General features: G+C 53.2%; 1 protein-coding gene across 2 annotated transcripts in view; it reads left to right on the top strand.

The window, feature by feature from the left end:
- ADARB1 (adenosine deaminase RNA specific B1) overlaps positions 1-20,562 on the top strand; it is a 107,484-nt gene extending 86,922 nt beyond the window's left edge. Inside the window, exons 7-12 of one of the 2 annotated variants that reach the window (XM_036348852.1) lie at positions 280-448; positions 1,070-1,215; positions 2,283-2,451; positions 12,560-12,741; positions 16,153-16,287; positions 17,089-20,562. In XM_036348852.1, coding sequence (XP_036204745.1) covers positions 280-448; positions 1,070-1,215; positions 2,283-2,451; positions 12,560-12,741; positions 16,153-16,287; positions 17,089-17,141 — 854 coding nt within the window. In that variant the 3' untranslated portion in view covers positions 17,142-20,562. Of the gene's footprint in view, positions 1-279; positions 449-1,069; positions 1,216-2,282; positions 2,452-12,559; positions 12,742-16,152; positions 16,332-17,088 lie in introns of both variants that reach the window. The other variant, XM_036348851.1, reaches the window with a different exon arrangement.
- The last annotated feature ends 386 nt before the right edge of the window (positions 20,563-20,948 follow it).

The raw sequence follows: 20,948 nt of genomic DNA, 5'->3' as shown, positions 1-20,948 counted from the left end.
TGCTTCCTCCCTGTGTCCATGGGACTGTTCAAGAAAGACTTACATTCCCGAGGAGTCACTTCCTCAAGCTCAGAACCTTCACACTGAAGACGAGGGCAGCTGGCTCCCAGGGGGCAGCACAGAGCTCGTCCTCTGGGAGGCTGCGGCCGGGGGGTGGCATGGGGGGTGAGTGTGCACTGCGGTCTCTGCCAGGTTCCGTCACCGCGGGTGCGTGCAGGCCCTAGGGCGCAGGTGGGCACATGACTGTGACTCAGAGGAACGGTCTCTCTTGTTTTCCAGGCACAGATGTTAAAGATGCCCAGGTGATATGTGTTTCCACGGGAACGAAGTGTATTAACGGCGAGTACATGAGTGACCGTGGCCTCGCTCTGAATGACTGCCACGCAGAGATCATATCGCGGCGGTCCTTGCTCAGGTTCCTTTACACACAGCTTGAGCTGTACCTAAAGTAAGTCTAGTAAGTAAGTAAGTAAAGGAAGCTGTTTTAAAAAGTACTGCCTTCTCCCCCTCCCCCGTCAGAAAACACTGCAAAACTTTCACTCAGTTCTCACAACAGCAACTTTGTCAGTAATAGTGAGGTTGGCTCCCATCTGCCCATGATGCTCAAGCTACAAATAGAGTTGGCTAACTTATAGCACACATGCGTGTACACACATACATATGTGCACACACGTATGCACACATGCATAATAGTATCATGGATTTCAGGGCTGTGCTCAGACCCTGGGCTTTTGTTTCCTGCAGGCTGATCTCAGTAGACTCCACAGCCGGTAAACACGGGCGTTTTTATCCCAGTCACTGTGCCTCACACCAGCCCATCACGTATCCAAACTGCTTTTCTCTGTAAAGACATCTCTACACAGTCGTTCTGTTTGGAATCAGAAATGAGAAGGCAAGGGGAAATGCTCCCATTTTGATGCCCTGTCCATTGTTGAGTGACAGGAACTGTGTGAATGATCATAAACCGTCGGAACTGCGGGCCTTTGAAAGTCTCTGGGGGCTGGGACAGACCGGATTGTGACTCCACGCAGCTGGAGCACTCACTCTGCAACTTGCTTCCTTTCCGCAGCAAAGAGGATCAGAAGAAGTCCATCTTCCAGAAGTCTGAGCGGGGAGGCTTCCGGCTGAAGGACACCGTCCAGTTCCACCTGTACATCAGCACCTCGCCCTGCGGGGACGCCAGGATCTTCTCACCTCACGAACCGATCCTGGAAGGTATGGCCAGGCGTCTGCACAGCCAGCAGTTTCTCACTGTGAGGCCATGTGGTAACAAAATAACAAACTTACATTAATATCCTTCTTCTTTCCATGTCAGCCTTAAACGTGGGTCTGAGGGCTAAATAAAAGCAGGTTTTACTAGTTCTTCTCCACGAATAATTACTTAGGATATTTTAATGAATGAAAATGTTGACTCTGGGATTGGAATAGAATGAGGATACCAGATCAAAATCGATGTCAGCACTTAAATTTGGATAATATACAGGTTGTCACAATCTTTGGGACACCTTGTCTGTCTCTAAGTCAGAGACGTCCATCCTCTTCCCTGTTTCTGATGAACTGGAACTTAAATGTGTGATTATTGGCGGAAACCCCAGCAGCAGGTCAGACGAATGAAAAGGGAGACCCTGTTTCTATCACATGTCCCCACCCTTCTCTGCACGTGTTTTCCACGGATTTCTGTTTTCCATGGATTTGTATTCACCTCTCTCCCCCGAAGCTTAAACATTATTTGTTCCAAATAGAACATTTGATTGCATTGTTTTTCTTGATTATAAAGGCAACACAAATCAATTTAAATATTTTTTAAATAAGAAAGAAAATTTAAATCACCCGTCCATATGGCCCAGAGGTAGTCACTGTCTGTGCGTGCTTCCTGTGAGCTTCCTGAAACCCTATGGGTTTCCTTATGAAATTTTTAAAATGTGGGGGAAAATATAACAGACACCCAAATATCCAACACGTAGAAGGAGCAAATGTTAGCATTTTGTACTATTTGCTTCAGTCCCTTTTTAACAATGGAAGTCAATCACTTTGGTTAAAATGGAAGCCCTCGTCTTCCCCAACCCCTGAGAAGGCCACTTCTGTGAATTTGGTTCATATTATATCCTTCCTGTCCAATTTTATATACTTATAATGTACGTATGTCCTATAGATACAGAACAACCACAAGCACATACAGGCGGACTGTGTGATAAATGTGTGGGGTGTAGTTAGACGTGCTTCTCAGTGAGTGAAGCAGATGATTTCCTACCGGTGGCTTCCTTCTCCCGTTTCTCTCTTAGAACCAGCAGACAGGCACCCGAATCGCAAAGCCAGGGGACAGCTGCGGACGAAAATAGAATCTGGTGAGGGGACGATCCCCGTGCGCTCAAATGCGAGCATCCAGACGTGGGACGGGGTGCTGCAGGGGGAGAGGCTGCTCACCATGTCCTGCAGCGACAAGATGGCACGGTAAGGCCATGGAGCACCCACTGCACCAGACTCACCCTTGCTGGTTCCTGGGTACCCCCCACTATACCCCTGGGGGCACCCAACCCTCCCCACTGCACCAGACTCACCCTTTATGGTTCCAGGGTACCCCCCAATGTGCCTCTGCAAGCACCTGACCCTCCCCACTGCACCAGACTCACCCTTTATGGTTCCAGGGTACCCCCCACTGTGCCTGTGCAGGCACCTGACCCTCCCCACTGCACCAGACTCACCCCTGCTGGACCTGGGTACCCTCCACTGTGCCTCTGCAGGCACCTGACCCTCCCCACTGCACCAGACTCACTCCTGCTGGTTCCTGGGTACCCCCCACTGTGCCTCTGCAGGCACCTGACCCTCCCCACTGCACCAGACTCACCCCTGCTGGACCTGGGTACCCTCCACTGTGCCTCTGCAGGCACCTGACCCTCCCCACTGCACCAGACTCACCCCTGCTGGTTCCTGGGTACCCCCCCCCACTGTGCCCTGGGGGCACCTGACCCTCCCCACTGCACCAGACTCACCCCTGCTGGTTCCTGGGTACCCCCCCACTGTGCCCTGGGGGCACCTGACCCTCCCCACTGCACCAGACTCACCCCTGCTGGTTCCTGGGTACCCCCCACTATGCCCCTGGGGGCACCCAACCCTCCCCACTGCACTAGACTCACCCTTTACGGTTCCTGGGTACCCCCCACTGTGCCTCTGCAGGCACCTGACCCTCCCTGCTGCACCAGACTCACTCCTGCTGGTTCCTGGGTACCTCCAACTGTGCCCTTGTGGGCACCTGACCCTCCTCCTATGCCAGTTACCTACTTTCAAAATGGTTTGGTTTTGTTCCCACTCCCCACTTCAATGTTCCCCACATTCTTTGAAGGATAAAGGCTCTAGGGGGCTCCAGGACCCTTCGAGGGAGTGAAGGTGGGCCTTTACCCAGGAGGCTCCAGGCTGCCACTGCCATTCATCAAAACAAGCATCTTGCCCTTTATTATTATTGTTATACTAGAGGCCCGGTGCATGAAAATTCGTGCACTGGGAGGGGGGTGTCCCTCAGCCCGGCCTTCCCCCTCTTACAGTCTGGGAGCCCTCAGGGGATGTCCTACTAACGGCTTAGGCCCGCTCCCCTCTGCAGGAGGTGACTGGGCAATCAGGGGAAGGCGCCACCCCCATTACCCCACCACTGCTGCCTGCCCTGACTGCCCTCGGCCCTCGCAGTCGCCGCAGCTTTGTCCAGAAGGACATTCAGCTGTCCAGTCTAATTAGCATTTTATGCTTTTATTATTATAGATTATTATAGATGTGGGCTTCTGGGGTGAACTGATGTGTTTCACTGTGACCTTATAAAATGATTTGCTCCCAGAGAAAGCAAAGAGGTTCCTCATTCATCAAACATGCACTTTAATGGTCATACTTACTATTCAGTTAGTATTTGGGGTGATTGGTATTTACATTTTAAAAACAATGTGACACCCTCACAGGCATTGTGCTCTGAGCACTGAGAGCACCCCCTCATGGGGAGGGGAGGCTGGGTGCTGCAGACACCCCGAGTTTGCCTCCCCCTGAGAAGTGTTATTCTTTCAGGAGCCCGCGTCCCAGGCAGATTCCCATTTCTTCAGATGCTGGTCTCAGTTCTCATAGTTCTGTATCTTTTAACAAATGTTTATTTGAAAAAAGGTACATGGGCAGATAGCACGAAGTTCCGTGGTAGAAAAGCATGTAAAATAAAACCCCTCCCCCAGAGTGCTCCACAGCCCATGTGTGTGGGTCCTGACTGCCTCCCGACAGCTGTCAGGGCCGACGCGTGTGGTGCACATCTTGTCCGTTGTTTGTAAGCTTGCTCTTGACTTTCTCTAATGGTCATGTCAGGGAACCTAGGGGATGTGGAGCTAAGTTAATCGTACACCGTGGCCCATTCCCACCCAGCACGGTGCCCACATGATGTGTTTACTAATCACATGCCCTTTGTATTCGCTGTCCATACCGTTTCTGTGTGTGTGTGTGTGTGTCCGTGTCCTTGAAAAATAGGTGTATGTTGTTAGTTTACAGATTTGGCATTGTGCTTCAAATCCCATTCTGTACCCCGTATTTTCATTCACCCCGTGTTTGGGGGACTCTCCCTGATGCTGTCATGTCCAGCCCGTTGCCTCCTGCATCGTAGCCATGGCCACATTATGTCCTTCCCCTCGTGGTGGGCACATGGATTTCCTCGAGCTCCCCAGGCAGCCTTGAGACCCCGTAAGCAGCTCGTTATAGGCCATGGTACCCAGGGCTCCTCACGCAGCACGATCGGGCGTACCCGGCGGTCCTCCAGCTGCACGCACACCGGCAGTGCCGAGGTTAGCTCCCCACTCCTGAGGCTGTCTCGGGGTTTTCGGTCTGTTTCTCTTCTCACTAGGCGTGTTGAGCATCTCCTCAGCCCCCCGTCTTGCTCCTGTGAATTCCCTGTGTATATCCTGGCCATTGTCTTTCGGACCGCATGACTTCTTCATCTAGATTCGCCAAAGTTCCTTTTGTAGTTTGTAACCCTTAACAGTGAGAGACGATTCAGTGCCTCCTCCACGGCCAAGTCCCTCTTAACTTTGTGCCATCCTTTTTGGAATAGAAACCCCAAATTTTGATATAATCTTATCCATTAATTTGTCACCCTATAATTTGTACTTTTAGGATCTTATTTAAGAAATCCCTCCTCAAATTATGGGCATAAAAATATTCTGCTGTCCTTCTTTCTAAGACCTTTATCATTTCACTTTCACATTTAGGCCTTTAACACTTTTGTATTATAATTTAGCTTTATTTTAATACAGTGGGTCAGTTTTTCCACTCCCTTCTATTCAATAACCTATATTTTCTCCCTGATTTGTGAAGACACCTGTTATATACTGAGCTCCCTCACAAGGATGGGTCTATTTCTAGACTCTAGATCAGCGGTTCTCAACCTGTGGGTCGCGACCCCTTTGGAGGTCGAACAACCCTTTCACTGGGGTCGCCTAAGACCATCAGAAAACACATATATAATTACATATTGTTTACAGTAGCAAAATTACAGTTATGAAGTAGCAATGAAAATAATTTTATGGTTGGGGGTCACCACAACATGAGGAACTGTATTAAAGGGTCGCAGCATTAGGAAGGTTGAGAACCACTGCTCTAGATTCTTTATTAGTCTACTTGAGGCCTGGTGCATGAATTCGTTCACAGGTGGGGTTCCTCGGCCTGGCCAGCGATTGGGGCCGATTTGGGTCATCTCGCCCAGTCCCGATTAGACCGATCGGGGCCAGCCGGAGTGGAGGGACTGCAAGAGGTTGGCTGTGGGAGCACACTGACCACAGGGGGCAGCTCCTGCATTAAGTGTCTGCCTCCTGGTGATCAGTGCACATCATAGCGACTGGTCTACCAGTCATTTGGTGGACCAGTTGTAATGGTCACTTAGTCTTTTATATATATAGATTATTCTGACATTTTAATAGTTTAAAGATCTGATTGGATAAAACTGTCATTCTTTACTCATTTTTTTCAAACTTTTGGTAGCCTTTTATGAAACTCTGTTCTTCTGTACGTATTTTAGAGTCAGCTTGTTAAGTGTCTCCCAATGTCTTGCTGAGATTTCATATGGAACTGCATTGAACTTATGGACTTAGTTGGAAGGAATTGATATGAAGTTAAATCAGTCCATCCATGAATATTTTATCTCTCTCCATATTTAAAATATTTCCTTTGCGTTGATAGTTTTTCAAAAAAATGTTAGGCAGTTTTTAACACATTAATTCCTACAACTTTATACTTTCTGTGTTAGTGTGCTGATTATCTTGTGATCTGCTATATATTCTGTGTAATTATTGGTGGCATCACTGACTTACTATAATTGTGGTAAAGCACACAATGGAAGACTACCATCTTACACATTTCTTTAGATTCATAACAAAATTAAGACAAAGGTGCAGGGATTCACATATGCCCTCTCCCCCCGCCCCCCTGCATTGCCTCCCCCAATTACCCATCCCCCACCAGAGGGCACATGGTTACAATGGATGAACCTACGCTGACAGATTACGTTAGGGTCACTCTTGGTGGTGCACATTCTGTGGATTTGGACAAATGTATAATGACATGTGTCCAACTGTCTTTGTAATGTCAAAACCAGAAGCAATCCAAGTGGCAGCAGTGGCACAGGATGGCCAAACGATGCTTCTCCATGCAGTGGAGCACCACTCAGGCAAATGGTAATAATAACAAACAATGATGCACATGCAGCCTGGACAAATCTCAAAACAATTATTCAGAGTAAAGGAAACCAGATCCCAAAAAGTATGTAAATTTCTAGAACGTGCAAACTGGTCTACAGTGACAGGAGCAGATCGGTGGTTGCCCAGGGTGGGGACCAGAGTAAGAGGGACAGTGAGGAAGGAATGGGACAAGGTGGACAAGGTGTGAGCAAGGTGTGGGGGGTGATGGTCTCCTGGGTAGAGACACGTGTCCAACTTACCGAATCGTATGCTTCAACATATACAACATAGCGCATGCCAGTTACACCCCAGGGCTCACAGAAGAAATCGCCGGGGGCACTAGAAAATGACTGTAGGTAAATGACCAAAGCACATAGCACTAGGCTGGAAAGAGAACAACAGAACAAACCCCGCCGAGGAGAAGAAAGAAACAAAGATGCCCCGTGAGCAGTGACACCCCGGGGTTAGGTCTCTGGACAGGACAATGAAATCGGCAGAACTCGGGCAGCTTCGACCGAGAACGACGATAGAAGGACGGCCAGACTGTGTTAGGAATGGAAGAGGACAGCCAGGACGCAGTGGAGCTGAAATACGCTGCAGGCAGTTACAGTGGAGACGTGGGCACCTTCGTACCAGTGTTGCAACACTGAGATGAAATGTAAAATGTTCAGAAAAGTGTACTTCTAAAACTGACTCAAGAGTAGACAGAAGTTTGGAATAGAGTTATGGCCATTAAAGCATTAAACCAGTCACCCTCCCTACTCACCTCCAGGAAAGAAAGGAATTGAAGAACATCAGAGAAAGGAGGCAGGTGGAGGGAGAGGCAGCCGCTCACCCACACGGGCCTGCTGTGAGGTCCCCACATCCTCGGGGCAGTAACCCTGTCTTCTATCATCTTCTCTCCAGATTAGAAGAGTAGGGACAGGTGGACCCCCAGCTCATGTTGTGGGGTCACTGTCGCCCCTCTCTCCAGGCCAGACAGCGACACTGAGGAAAACAAGACGAGCTGTCCTCAATTATAAAACACACATACACACACAGTGTAGCAAACCAAACCCAGTGATGTATTCTTAATGTTTTTTTTTATTGATTTTAGAGATCCCCACAGTGGAAGGAGGAAAGACAGGTGGTTGGGGAGGCAGCTGGGCAGAAACACTCGCGGGGTGCCGACTGGAATAGGGGGGTCGAAGCTCAGAGGAAGGGAGGGGATGTGGGGTGGCAGCCAGTCTCTGCTATACTTGGGGCTCACGGAGGAGATGAACTGGTTAGCAGATTGTCCTGGTTAACAGTCTGTATAGGAAGCAAGACAAGCAAGGCCTCCATACTGCACGCAAAGCACAGCCCAACCAGTAAGGCCCTGAGGTGAAAAGGGCCCCTGGCAGTGTTTATGGCTTCCACTCAGCAGGATGCTTAAGGCCCAGAAAGCCCAGATTATACAGCTACATGAATACGTTTGACTAAATGGACATTTTAAAACTCAGTTACCAAAACCCCCAGTTGAAAGAAACGCCATGGGAGTGGTTTCTGGTTCACATAATCAGCAAGTGAGAGCCCAGCTTGTAAAGCCAACCCTCCAGCTCCGTCCATCGTGCAGGGCGTTGCTGGGAGGGCATGGCTGGGGGTCGTGGGAATGTTCCGTGTCTCGTTGAAACAGGGTCACACACAGGCATGTAAGAGTCAAAATTCACAGATGTGCACCCCTATGATCTGTGCCTTTCGCTGTATGCGGTGACACATCATCACAGGGAAAAGCAAAAACAGGCCGGAGGGAAGGAAGAGGGACAGCATGGGACCCTGGCCACACCCACTCCTCCCAGCCCCTCCGAAACCAGGCATACAGGTCCCACACCACACAGTCCAGTCCTACAAGCCAAGCCCATTCAGGTGTCACCTGGGGTCAGCACAGCCCCCAGAGGGGATGGGACAGTCTGATGAGACTGCCCAGGTACTCACACTTCTGCCTGACTTGGCTGCAAGTTGGGGTTCCCTCGCACCCTCTTTAGGCTCAGTAACTTGCTAGAACAGCTCATAGAACTCAGGGACTACAGTTACCTAGTTACCATTTTATTGTAAAGGATACAAGTCAGGAACAGCCTCATGAAAGAGATGCCTGGGAGGATGGGGTGCAAGGATCTCCATGCTCTCTGGTCCCCCTTTCCCAGCACCTGATGTGTTCACCAGCCTGTTGGGTTTTATGCAGATTTCTCTCGCATAGCCATGATTGATTATATCATTGATTATTGGTGATCAGTTTGACCCCCAGTTCCTCTTCCTACCCCCTCTAATTATGTAGTCAGTTCCCCTGGCAGCTGGCCCCCATCCTCCTAGACTCACCTCACTTTTGTAAACTCGAGTGTGGTTGAAAGGGGCTTAATATTCAGTATCACAATGACAAATGGCCATGCTTACAACCAGAAACAGCGTGGCGTCCAGTCCTGTCCCAAGGGAATGAAATGAGCAGCCGCCCAAGTGGCTGTCACGGATGAGAGGCAGTGGGCAGGTGCTGGCGAGGTGTCCTGTGTCTCTCACAGGGAACAGAGCAGTGTCCAGTAGGTCCCAGCCTGCGGGGCAGGACGTGGCGCAGGGGCAGAGGGCTGGCGTAGGAGTGAGGCCACAGGGGGCTGGGGGCGGGGAGGGAGGTTCAGATCTACTGCTGGGGTCACCAGGTGCTGTCTGTCTGGTGGGTCGGTGGGCAGTTTGGCTGAAGGCCAAACTGTGGCCTTCAGAGCTGCTGTGGCAGGGGGCCTCCCCACCATGTGGGCAGGCCAGCGGGGCAGCTCCACGGGACCAGGGAGTCTCAGGTGTGTCCCATGGAGGCTGTGGCTCACTCTCCAGATGCGGGGCCGCCTCTGGCGAGGGGCAGACCGGGTTTTCTCTGAGGGACCCCAAGTTGGAAGCAGGGACTATAGTTAGGGCAGCTGACCAAGTCCTGACCGTCTGGGCCAGGTGCCGTGGAGGCTGTGGTTGGGTCAGAGCTCTCCTGTGACAACTGGTCTGGCCACTGGCCGCTGGCCACTTGCACACTCAGCCTCTCAGAACTGGGCCAGGCACTGTACGGACCCAGGGACTCACCGGCGCTCTGAACCCTGTCCTCTGAGAAAGACGCAAGGAAGGTGAGAGAGAAAGCGGCCTGGGCAGCGAGCACAGTGGCCGAGTGAGCACTCAGCACCTGGTGTTTCTTCCAGTGTCACCCGCAAACTATGAACCTGCACCCTCCCCGGGGTGGGGGCCGCAGGGAGGGGTTTGACACTTGGCAACCACCTCCCGAGTTTCCCGTCTTCACCAGGTTCACTGGGGACGTTTGACAGCTTGGATCCTGGCTGCAGTGACACATGTCCCTTAGCCATCACTGGGCGCCTCTCAGCCATCACTGAGCCCCTTGGCCATTACTGAGCCCCTCAGCCATCACTGGGCCCCTCGGCCATCCCTGGGCCCCTTGGCCATTACTGGGCCCCTCGGCCATCTCTGGACCCCTCGGCCATCACTGAAACTCCTTGACCATCCCTGGGCCCCTTGGCCATCACTGAGCCCCTTCACCATCACTGAAACTCCTTGGCCATCCCTGGGCCCCTTGGCCATCACTGAAACTCCTTGACCGTCCCTGGGCCCCTTGGCCATCACTGGGCACTTTTGTTCCTGGTGAAGTTCGGTCCTGGCTGTCCTTTGAGAGGCTCGGGGGTGGAGCTTGTCAGCAGAGTGGCAGTTTGCACACCACTTCCACCGGGGCCTCCACAGAGCACTCCGAAGCTCCTGGAACTCTTCTGAAGCATGTGTCCGAATTAACGACTCATAACAGACCGAGCTTTCTGCAGCATCAGTGTTTTAAAGTGGGCCTCAGGAGGTTGAGTTCTGCCTAAGATGGCCTGAATTTACACAGACAGGGTGCCCTGTGGTTTTGGTAAGCATCCAGGCCTGTCCTGCTTTTCCTTGTAAGATGGGAAACCTGTGTTTTAATCTTGTTTTAGGAGGTGGGAGAGGGAGGAATTGGAGGGCTTGCTCGCTCAGCACCTACTATTGACCTGTATGTCCCTGGTGCGCAGTTTAAGCTGGGACAGATCAGGGAGGTAAACAGAGTCCTTCCCCCAGGAGCTTACCTTCTGCTAGGGGTGGGGAGACAAAACAGAGACCCGCAAGTAACACAGGAGGGGCTGGCACAGGGCACCAAGCGGGACTTTCCACAGAGACAGCGATGGGGACCGTGGTCAGGGAGCTGCTCAAGGGCCCTGGGGCCATGTTCCGGGATGACGGACCTGAGGGAAGGGCTCTGGAGGGAGCAGCAGGACCCTGGTGGCCCGAGCTGAGCGTGGGAGGCACCGAGGCTGGAGGGGTCAGGGAGGAGGAGCCGGGTCTGACGGGCTGGCGGCGGTGGGAACGATGGCCTTTTCTCAGAGAAGATGGGAGTGTTGGCGGGTTTTGTGAAGGGAGTGGCCTTGTCTGACCGGCATTTTCACAGGTCAGGCGGCTGCTGTTGGGGATGGGCGCTAGGGTGGGGGCTGTGCCCCAGCAGCGGTGGCTTCTGGATCCGTGAGAAAGGAGGTCTCTTGCAGTGACAGGGACGAAGGAGCGAGTTTGGCCTGAGTGTGGGACGTGGAGCTGGGTGGGCCAGGATTCAGGGCGAGGCTCATGCGGAGGCTGTTCCCAGCTCTGACCATGAGGCACCGCCCACCCTCCTGGAGGCCGGAGATAGGGCAGAGCCCGTGGCCATTGGTGAGAGGGGACACAGGGAGAGGGGACAGGGGAGCACTAACGTTTCTAAATTTTGCTGCCCCCACTCATCTCTGACCTGCGCTGCGGAGGCGGCTGTCCTACAACCCCACCCGGCTGCCGTCCCACCGGACCTTCCCCACACGGCTGGCAGGTCACCTGGCCCCACCCCTCCCTGCAAGGCCTTCAGGAGCTCCCGCTCTGAGGACAGCCAGGGCCTGCGGAGGCTGCTCAGGCCTGTCCCTGCCCTGGCCCCGCCCTGGCCCGGGCCTGCCCTGGCTGGGTCTGGGTGGTGGCTTGTTTCCTCTGCCTCACTCCCCCTCTGGGGCCGAGTTTAGGGTCATCTCCTCCGAGCCTTCCCTGAAGTCAGCACCCTTCTTCCGCTCTGTCGTGGAACCTTGCTCTCCCTCAAATGCATTTCAGCTCAACTTTTAATTCTTGATTCATGTGCTTGCCTTTTTACTGCTTGTCCCTGGCCAGACAGCCCCGGCTCCAGGACCACGCGGGCTGTGTCATCTGCCCCGTGGACTTGGCCAGCACTGAGGGTGCGGACTCCCCAGGCTGTGGAGTATTTCTCCTGTTGGGGCAGAGAGAGAGCAGCGGCGTGTTTGAGGGATGGTGTCTGAGTTAGAGCTCAAACGAACGTCTGGATGTCAGCGAAGTGAGTGATTGGTTACTAAGGGTCCTGCAGTCGGTCCCAGTGGGTTCCAGTGTCGCCACTGCTGTGCCTGGCAGGGCAGGCTCAGCGACCGATGGGCAGCGGGGAGCGCACACCTCCTCCCGGGGCGTGGCTGGTTGTGTGAAAAGGAACCTGAGTCGGAGGTGTCGCCAAGGAGCAGGAAAATGACCGTTCAATGTTTCTAAGGACTCCAGGGAGATCATTTCTATTGGAAGTGATAAAATACTTCCTTTGCCTTTTGATTTTCCTCCCAAGAAACATGTCTCTTGGATACCTTGCTAGAACTTACCTTCAGTAAGCGTGTCATCGTGGCAAAAGGTCATTTCACAGCTAAAATGCTTTTTAAGTAGCTTTTTCTCTTTAAAACTCTAAACTGCTAAGTCGGTTATTTCTAGCTGCTCTCTTTTTAATTGGCCGGCATGGTGCAGAATTAGCGGCGTCAGGTCTGCGGCAGACGCTGCGCCCGCTGAGCCCGCTCCCTCTGCCGCAGGTGGAACGTGGTGGGCGTCCAGGGCTCCCTGCTCAGCATCTTCGTGGAGCCGATTTACTTCTCCAGCATCATCTTGGGCAGCCTGTACCACGGGGACCACCTCTCCAGAGCCATGTACCAGCGGATCTCGAACATCGAAGACCTGCCCCCTCTCTACACCCTCAACAAGCCTCTGCTCAGTGGCAAGTATCCCATTGTGACCTCACCTCTTCCAGATAAACCCGTGTGCAGTGCCACGTCATGTGGATAAAAGCGCCACAGGGCAGCGGCTTGTGGAGTAGCTTTTCCTCGGGGTCAGTCTGGCCACTGGAGGGAGGAGGGGGCTGTTACGTGAGTCCTGGGGCCAGGTTATCTCTTACCGATGAAAACCTCACCATTTGTAAAGGATCGACCGCCCAGATGTGGCACCTCTGCATCTGTCTTTCATACGTATGTATTCAGACCCTGTCTCCACGGAGAGACTAAGAGATGTTGTGGAAATTACACACACGGGCTGTCCGAGATCCAGCTGGGCTGGCCACCAGCCTGTGTGGTCACGGTGACGAGCTGCCACCGCAGAGCCAGCCCCTGTGCAGCTGGCAGCCTGACCTGGCTCCTCGCACCCAGTTTGCTCTTAGTAGGGTAGTCGTGTCATTGAAATGTGCCCTTGACACATGGGTGTGTCAGGGATGTGATTGTGTGGACCAGCACAAGCCCACGTGTCCGTGGTTCTGGCACTTTCCGTGTACGCTCACTGTCACTGGTTTGTTAGTTCTTTCAGAATTTCAGTGGCTATTAGCAAAGTGAGCAAGAGCTTTTGAATTCAAGGGTCCTAACTTCTCAGTTCACCCCTATTTTAAAAGACACAAGGTATTTTTTATCCTGCCGAAAATATCGTTTTACTTACCTTTTAAGCTCAGAACTAAAGCCATAGCCTGAACTGAGTTTCCTGGTGTGTGTGTGCGCTGGCCGCAGCGCGCGGTAACAGACTGAAGCCGTGTGGTACCGAAAGTGCGGCTCGCAGACCGCAGCGCTTACGCACGAGCGGGGCACAGAGGTTGTCTCAGATAAAATGTTACAGCTCCCTAACCTTAGCCATTATTTTTTAAGGAAAAGTAGAGTCTGATAAAACAATTGTGGGGAAGTTGAAACTGTAGCATCCACACCCATGGAGCCTCCTGGAAGTTGTGAAGTGCCGTTGTGTTGGCGTACGGCTGTCTCGTGCATCGGAGAATACGTTCTCCCTGCTTACTCCCTATCCTGCGTTTGAGTACGTGGCTTAGTCTCCGCTGTCACTCATCGCCTGGATTCACAGACACTGAAGACACCGTGGAGCACGTGGCACACAGGCGCTCAGAACAGCTGCTAGTCGGTGTCTTGATGAGTTGAAGCACCATCGAGTCCACGGCAGAGTCTGAGGACAGGATCATTTTCTAAAGGAATATTCTAAGATACTGAAACGAGAGCTCGTTTATAAAAGTCAGGTTATTTTTATCAGATCAGATGTACACGAAGTGCATGAATGGCTATAAAAAGATACTGAAAAGTAGCCTTTGCAAGACAGAGGCCTTAAACTCATCAGTGAATTCTCCATGTTTGAAAAAATATGAAATATATAACAAAATAGAAGAACTGCTCTTCATTCTCCTGTCCCCAGTATCACCTCCAGCCCCAAAGCCTGAGGCCCCCAGCCATGGGGTTAGGGCCATGCTGAGGCCACCCAGCCGGCAGCCGGAGCCTGAGGCAGAGCCGAGGCCGGCTGCTGTAGCTCCACCCTGTTGGCAGGTTTGTGCCTCAGTTTCTCCCTCGGCCTAGTGATAGGGACGGACCAGGGGCCTCCGTGACCCTTCTGGACGAGGGTTAGAGTTCTGTGAAGAACAGAGACAGCACTCGGGCTTCGGCAGCAGAATGTTTATCGAATGTTGAGCCAGTGGCAGCAGCATTCTGGTGTCGGGCATTTTGATAAAGTGAAAATGTTTAGATCTTCAAGGATAAAGAAGATCCGTCTCCAGTGTATATTTTTGGAGGAAACATGTAAGGATACTTAGCAAAATGAAGCAGACACACCTCTAAGAAAGAAAATAACGGGATCCAGTTATCTTATAAATCAGCAATGTGATGACAGGATGAGTCAGCAGCAAGCCTATTTCGAACAGAGAACCATGTCAGAGCTTGAACAGCTAATCATGTCAGAGCTCAAAAAAGGATGTCTTTCAGAAGAAAGTGAAAGTATTTTCACAAATAACCTGAGAAGCTGAATGGCCTTTCAAAGGTGAAGGGGCATGCTTCTTTTATGGACAATAAAACACAAAGGCGATGGGAACGCCAGGAAACCCCAACAGCTGTGCAGGACAGACGTGGTTCAGTATAAACCACAGTAAACTAAGGTTTGCATCATCCTGGCTGGCCACATGAACCCAGAGTACTTGTTCTTTCTGGGGGTGTTTGCAGGTGAGGTCAGCATTTGATAGGTGGATATAGTAAAGCAGACTGCTTCCCCAGTATGGGTCCACCCACATTGAATCCACTGAAGCCCGCATTCAAGGAATTTATCCCTTTTTCCTGCCTAGCTGATTGAGCTGGGATGGCTCATCTCACCTTCTCCTGTTGGCTGGGACTCACACCGTCGGCCCCAGGTTCTCTGCCTTTGGATTCAGACGGAGCTACACCACCAGCTGTCCTGGGTCTCCAGCTCACAGCGGGCAGGTCATGGGACTTCTCTAACCCTAACCTGCCGCCACCTGGGGAGCCAGTCCTTCATCATAACTCTCCGCACACCCTACCATTCTGTCTCCCTGGGGCCCTGCCTGACACGGGTGTGATGTAGAGCAATTGCTGGAAGTGGAGACAGAGGCTCCATTTGAAGTTGGGGCTCACAGTGGTCTCTTTTCAGTAACAGACTTGATAACGAATTAGCACTTTTCTCTTCAGTCCGTCACGCTGCTCAGCTCTGCAGTGCATCACATGGTCACTGTCCTGAGTAATTGAATCAAAACTACCTGTACAGGTTGCTTTGACTGCACTGCACTAAAACTACACATTGGCTACAAAGGGAGAGAATGAAAGGCCAGACGCCTGGCCACGAGGAAGTGGGACTCGTCAGTAACTCAGATCAGAGAGAAACCAGGCCAATCTAGTTTCTTAGAACACACGTCAGAAGTGACAAGTGGAGCCACAGGGACACTTTGCAGAATCGTGGCCTTGATTGGATGAGTGGAAATAAATGAATGAAGCATTGGTCCTAGAAATCGTTGAAATGTGGTAAGAAGACATGTTAGGAAGTTGGCTCTTGCATGGAGTGTAGGGCGTGCGAGGCGGGGTGGGCCCGGCTTCAGGGCCTGAGCTCCAGGGCCAGTGTCATCCACTGAGGAGCACCCGGCACGACTCTGTGGGACCCTGAGCTACGAAGCGGCTTGCCATCTGTGCACAGGCTGCTCCCGAGAGTCAGAAGTGGCGTGAAGATGAGGTTTTAGGCTCCGTGACCTTCAGCCCGCCTCCCAGCAGATGGTGCATCCCTGGGCAGCGGGAGGTAACACTGGACTGTGTGAGCCCACCTGGTCCCACTCACCTGTCGTGTGGGGCTCCGTGTCACCTGGCCCATCTCTCCCTCCCAGGCATCAGCAACGCAGAAGCGCGGCAGCCAGGGAAGGCACCCAACTTCAGCGTCAACTGGACGGTGGGCGACTCGGCCATCGAGGTCATCAACTCCACGACGGGCAAGGATGAGCTTGGCCGAGCGTCACGCCTGTGTAAGCACGCGTTGTACTGTCGCTGGATGCGTGTGCACGGCAAGGTACTGAGGCGCCCCCGCGGCAACGCCCGCCCCACCCCCCACTGCTTGTCCGTCCTGTCACAGCCCTGCCCCGTCCACACGACCCTCCTAACCTGTTCCTTCTGGTGGTGTTCAGCCTGGAGTCTGGCCCTGGCTCTTCAAACTAACGCAGCTCAGCTCAGAGGCAGCTTCCCTTCTCGCCCTCCTGCTGGGACCTTCTGTCACCTCAGACGAAGAGCCGGGTGCCTGCAGGACGGGCATTGCTGGGCTCAGTCAAACCCACCAGGAAGGATTTTAGACCTTTTTCCTGCACTAGTAGCAGCAGGACCCTTTCCCCCAAATAAAACCCTATTTAGCAAATCTATATATCAACTAGTTTTCATTGATTTGTGAGTCAGGCCTGTGGTGTTCGTTATGAAGCTGGCTTTGGAGGAATAGACAAGTTGCTGGAACTCAACTGTGAGGGGGCCAGTGTAGAATTCCAGTGACCAACCCTGTGGTTTTAAGTAGCCACAGTGTTGAAATGGACATTGGAATCCACTGTTTGTGGGTGGCAGAGTACCTCCCGTTTGCAAGGCTGCTCCTTGGGGCGGGAGCACAACCCTCGGAGGACCCTGGCTCTGTCCCATGAGAGGACCGTCCCTCTGTGGGCGGCGCCTTCACGTGGTGGCCTTGCCCCCAGGAGCCAGCACAGCGCTAAACACCATTGTCTGAACATCTTCAGGTTTAGCTTCTGTTACTTCTTAATGGTTATACTTGTTTTCTTGTCTTCACACAGGTTCCCGCCAACCTACAGCGCTCCAAGATCACCAAGCCCAACATATACCATGAGTCCAAACTGGTGGCGAGGGAGTACCAGGCGGCCAAGGCCTGCATGTTCCGGGCGTTCATCAAAGCGGGGCTGGGCGCCTGGGTGGAGAAGCCCACAGAGCAGGACCAGTTCTCGCTCACGCCCTGACCGGCGGCGGGTGTGGAGTGCCCGGTGTCCAGCACTGTCCCGAACCTCCATCTGAACTGGGACGGGCACGCGGCTGGGGGCGGGGAAGGGGGGTCCGGTGCCGCCCTGGGCACCTCTGCGGCACCATCTCCCCGTCCAGCGACCCAGTGACCCAGTGACTGCTTTCAATCTCCGTTTACGATAGAAATTGAGTTCTACTGAGTAGGGCTTCCTTAAGCTTAGAAATAGCAATTACTTGGTGTGAAATTCTTGAATAAATAATTTATTCAGAGCTAGGAACATGATTTATAAAATAAGTAATTATGCCAGGTCACTCTTATGCCACATTATTTTAATTGCAAAACATTCTCTATGGAGGAAGAAGAAGTAGAGGTAGAAGTAGTAACCTAGGAAGTCCATGCCCCACACCCCTGCAGGGCCCAGCCACTCTGGAAGCTTCCGTGTCCTTGTAGGATCTTATCACAGGAAACCTTCCTTGGTTTACTTCTAAATAGATGTACAAGGGGCCATTCGCTTGGGTTTTGAAGCAGTATTTAATTTTTTGGGACCAGTGGGAGTGCATCCAGGCTACCGCACAATAACCAGCCTGGCCCCCCTCCTTCTTCTGAGTCCAACAGTGACCCAGTGACCATCCAGAGGTCTTCATGGGACCGAAAGAGAATAAAGTTAGTAGATACTCATTTTGAAAAATACCACTTACGTCATATTTTTAAATTATTCCTTCCAGCTTTATCAAAGACACATTTGAGAAGTAAGCATGCAGGCTGAAGGCGGCAGGCGGGGGCGGAGTCACGGCAGGGAAGGGTGCTGCCGGCACGTGGGGACCCAGGGGTTCTGCCCAACACCCTACAGCACACAGGACAGCCCAGGGCAGGCGAGCCAGGGCTCAGGGGCAGGTCGAGGCCCGGCCTGTTGCTTCCACTCAGGGTCAGAGCTGAGCGGGCAGAGGAAGTGCTTCCAGCCCTTGGCTGATTCTTGGTTGTGGAGGGACCCATGGGTGCCATGGGAGAGATGAGGCACACCCCACCCACAGCGAAGTCAGGTGCCGACACCGGTAGCATCGGCTGTGCACCCAGTGTCCCGTGTCCTTAGGCTCAGAACGTGCAGAGCGTGGAGCCCTACATGATCACATCCTGCGGGCACGTCCTGGGGACGGGGGGGGGGAGGGGGGGGGTGCCTGGCCAGGACTTCCAGGTTCCGGCACCAGCATTGCCCCCTGTGTAGGGTGTGGCTCATCCCCAGCCCACTGAGGGCGGGGTCTGGCCGGGTTCCAATGTGCTGGCACTTCACATCGCAGGGAAGGGCCCCGTGGAGCCAGCCCTCCCCAGCAGGCTTGCCCGCACCGTGACGACATCGGGGAGGCCCTGTGTTTTTATTCTCTCTATAAATGGTATTTTTTCTAATGGGGAACGGGAGATGGAATAGTTTTTAAAAAAAGATGTGGATTTTGACGACCAAGCCCAGTGGAAATACATTCCGTAGACGTGTTCTGTCCCACGTGTCCTGCCATCCCTCTGTCAGATGCTGCGAGAAATCAACCGGGTCCCTCTCGCCCAGGTGAGCGATGCCTTACTGTGTGCCGCCCCGCGGGCCCCGAGCTGTGCACCATCCTGGGCCGGGTTCATGTGACCAGCAGGGCTCCGCCTGAGGCACCCAGGCCTGGCCCGTGGCTGCCAGGGAGGAAGGCAGAAGGCCTGCCCAGCCCCTGCTCCTGGGACAGGGAAACCCCTAGGGCAGGCAGCCAGAACCCCTCCTCTGAGCAGGAAGGAGGGCAGGTTGAGTCACTGCTGCGGAGACAAAGCAGGACACACGCACTTCAAACTGTGCCCTCTGCGCTCACCGCGCACTGGACACCCAGCTGGGTCCTTGGGGCGTTGATTGGCACCCAGTGTCCTCCGTCTGGACTTTAGAGACGTCACAGAAAAGTTGACATAACCAAGGACTTGGTTTTTTTGAGAAAAATGTTAAGTTTTGAGGACTTCTGACCAGTGGGGTGGGGAAGGTTTCTGCTCTGTTAGTTAAACCTAAGTCAGTTCCATAAGAACATCGGTCGCCGTCCAGCCCAGGCCCGGCGGCCAGCCCGCTGGCGGGAAGGGAGCTGAAGGGACGTCTCAGGTGGTGGCACGTTTGTGTCGTGAGTGAGGCTCTTCCAGGTTGGGCCGCGGCCGGGGCCGGCATCCTAGCCACGTGGCCCAGCCACAGTCACCTGCTCAGGGTCAGCCTCACCGTCTCAGGCCAGGGGCACAGGCACCACGATTCCGATTCCGGGCCTTCATTTAACCTTCATTCCTATTTGGGAGATTTGTGTTGTAATCAAAAACAATTGTTTTTAAATGTCCGAGCCAACATCTCAGAAGGGGTTGGTGTCTCTGGAATTCATGTTTATCCAAATCATTTCATTGGTCTCCGTGCTGGGGGGTCACCTTGTAAAGAAGCGCGTCCTGAACAGTAACTTCACGTGGCTGCTGAGGAGCGGCTCCCGTCCCTCCCCGGTCTGAGAAGGGACGGAGGCCGCGTGCCCTCCTCACAGAACACGACACAACACAGATGGGCCTTTTCATTTCTAAACTATTTACACCAAACTATCGGGTCTGCCCCAGCCACAAATTTGATCCAGCAAGAGAAATAAAATTAGCTGGCTTTTCCACCTCTAAAGCCTATGAAATCTCTCAAAAGGTCTCTTTTTACCACCCGGCCATGTGAATGGGAAGGGCAGAGTACTAGTGATCATGTGTGTCCAGTTCTGTGTGTCCTTGTCCCCGGCGTGTCCTGTGACCACCTCCTGCCCGCAGCACACAGTATGTCCACACGATGGGAGGGGGAAGGGCACAGGGTCTGACCTGATCCTGACCCGGTGGCTGCACTTCCCTGCGTGCTGTTTGAAGGGACGAGCCTCCAGCCCCAAGGATACCCGTTTGGGCGCCAGGAACACCTGTTCGGGCTCCGTGTGGCTGATGGTGCACGAGGGCTGAGGGCATCCTTTGGACGTGACCACGGACGGCTGCAGGCATGGTCTGTGGAGTGTTGGTGGCGTGAGCCGGAAGGCCCTTGCCTTCTCAGACTGTAGGCTGTGCGCTTCTAACTTCTGAATTTGGACACTTTATATGAATGTAATTCAGCCAAGAAACCATCGCTAAGATGCTCCTCAGTGTTCCCATATGTACATTGATGTATATACCACACGTTACACCCGCATGCGCTCCTCGCGCACCGAGACCCGTGGGACCGAGCATGAGACGCTGTCACGTAGACAAGGGATTTGCAACATCCTCAATAAAACCAAGCGTTTCACTACCTCAGTGTGCTGAGTCTCTCTCCTGCCTGACCTCTCTCCTTGGCCCGCTGCCAGGGCAGGGCCGGCCGGTCCTCTGAGCATCAGCTGGAAGGTGTGGGTGAGTGGCCGGAGCTGGGGCTGCGGTCTGGTGGGGCCAGCTGTGCTGCTCCCAGCACCTCCCATTAGGGGACAGGCTTGCTGGATCCCCGCCCCCCTCGGTTCCTGGCTTTTTCACCATCTTCCTGAGCACGTCAGCAGCTCCCATGTGTAAGGTGTGCAGAGGGCGGTTAGAGCTGCCCTGCCCAGCCCCCTCTGTAAGTGATGACAACGATGATGACGTAAGCCCCGTCACCTCCAGGGCATGTGAGGGCGATGTGGGCGAGGAGGAGGGGCACAGGAGGCACTG

The sequence above is a fragment of the Myotis myotis genome, unplaced genomic scaffold (assembly GCF_014108235.1).
Source record: "Myotis myotis isolate mMyoMyo1 unplaced genomic scaffold, mMyoMyo1.p scaffold_m19_p_2, whole genome shotgun sequence".
In the NCBI taxonomy this organism is placed as follows: Eukaryota; Metazoa; Chordata; class Mammalia; order Chiroptera; family Vespertilionidae; genus Myotis; species Myotis myotis.
The sequence above is the reverse complement of the archived record's forward strand: the minus strand, read 5'-3'. Positions and strand labels throughout refer to the sequence as shown.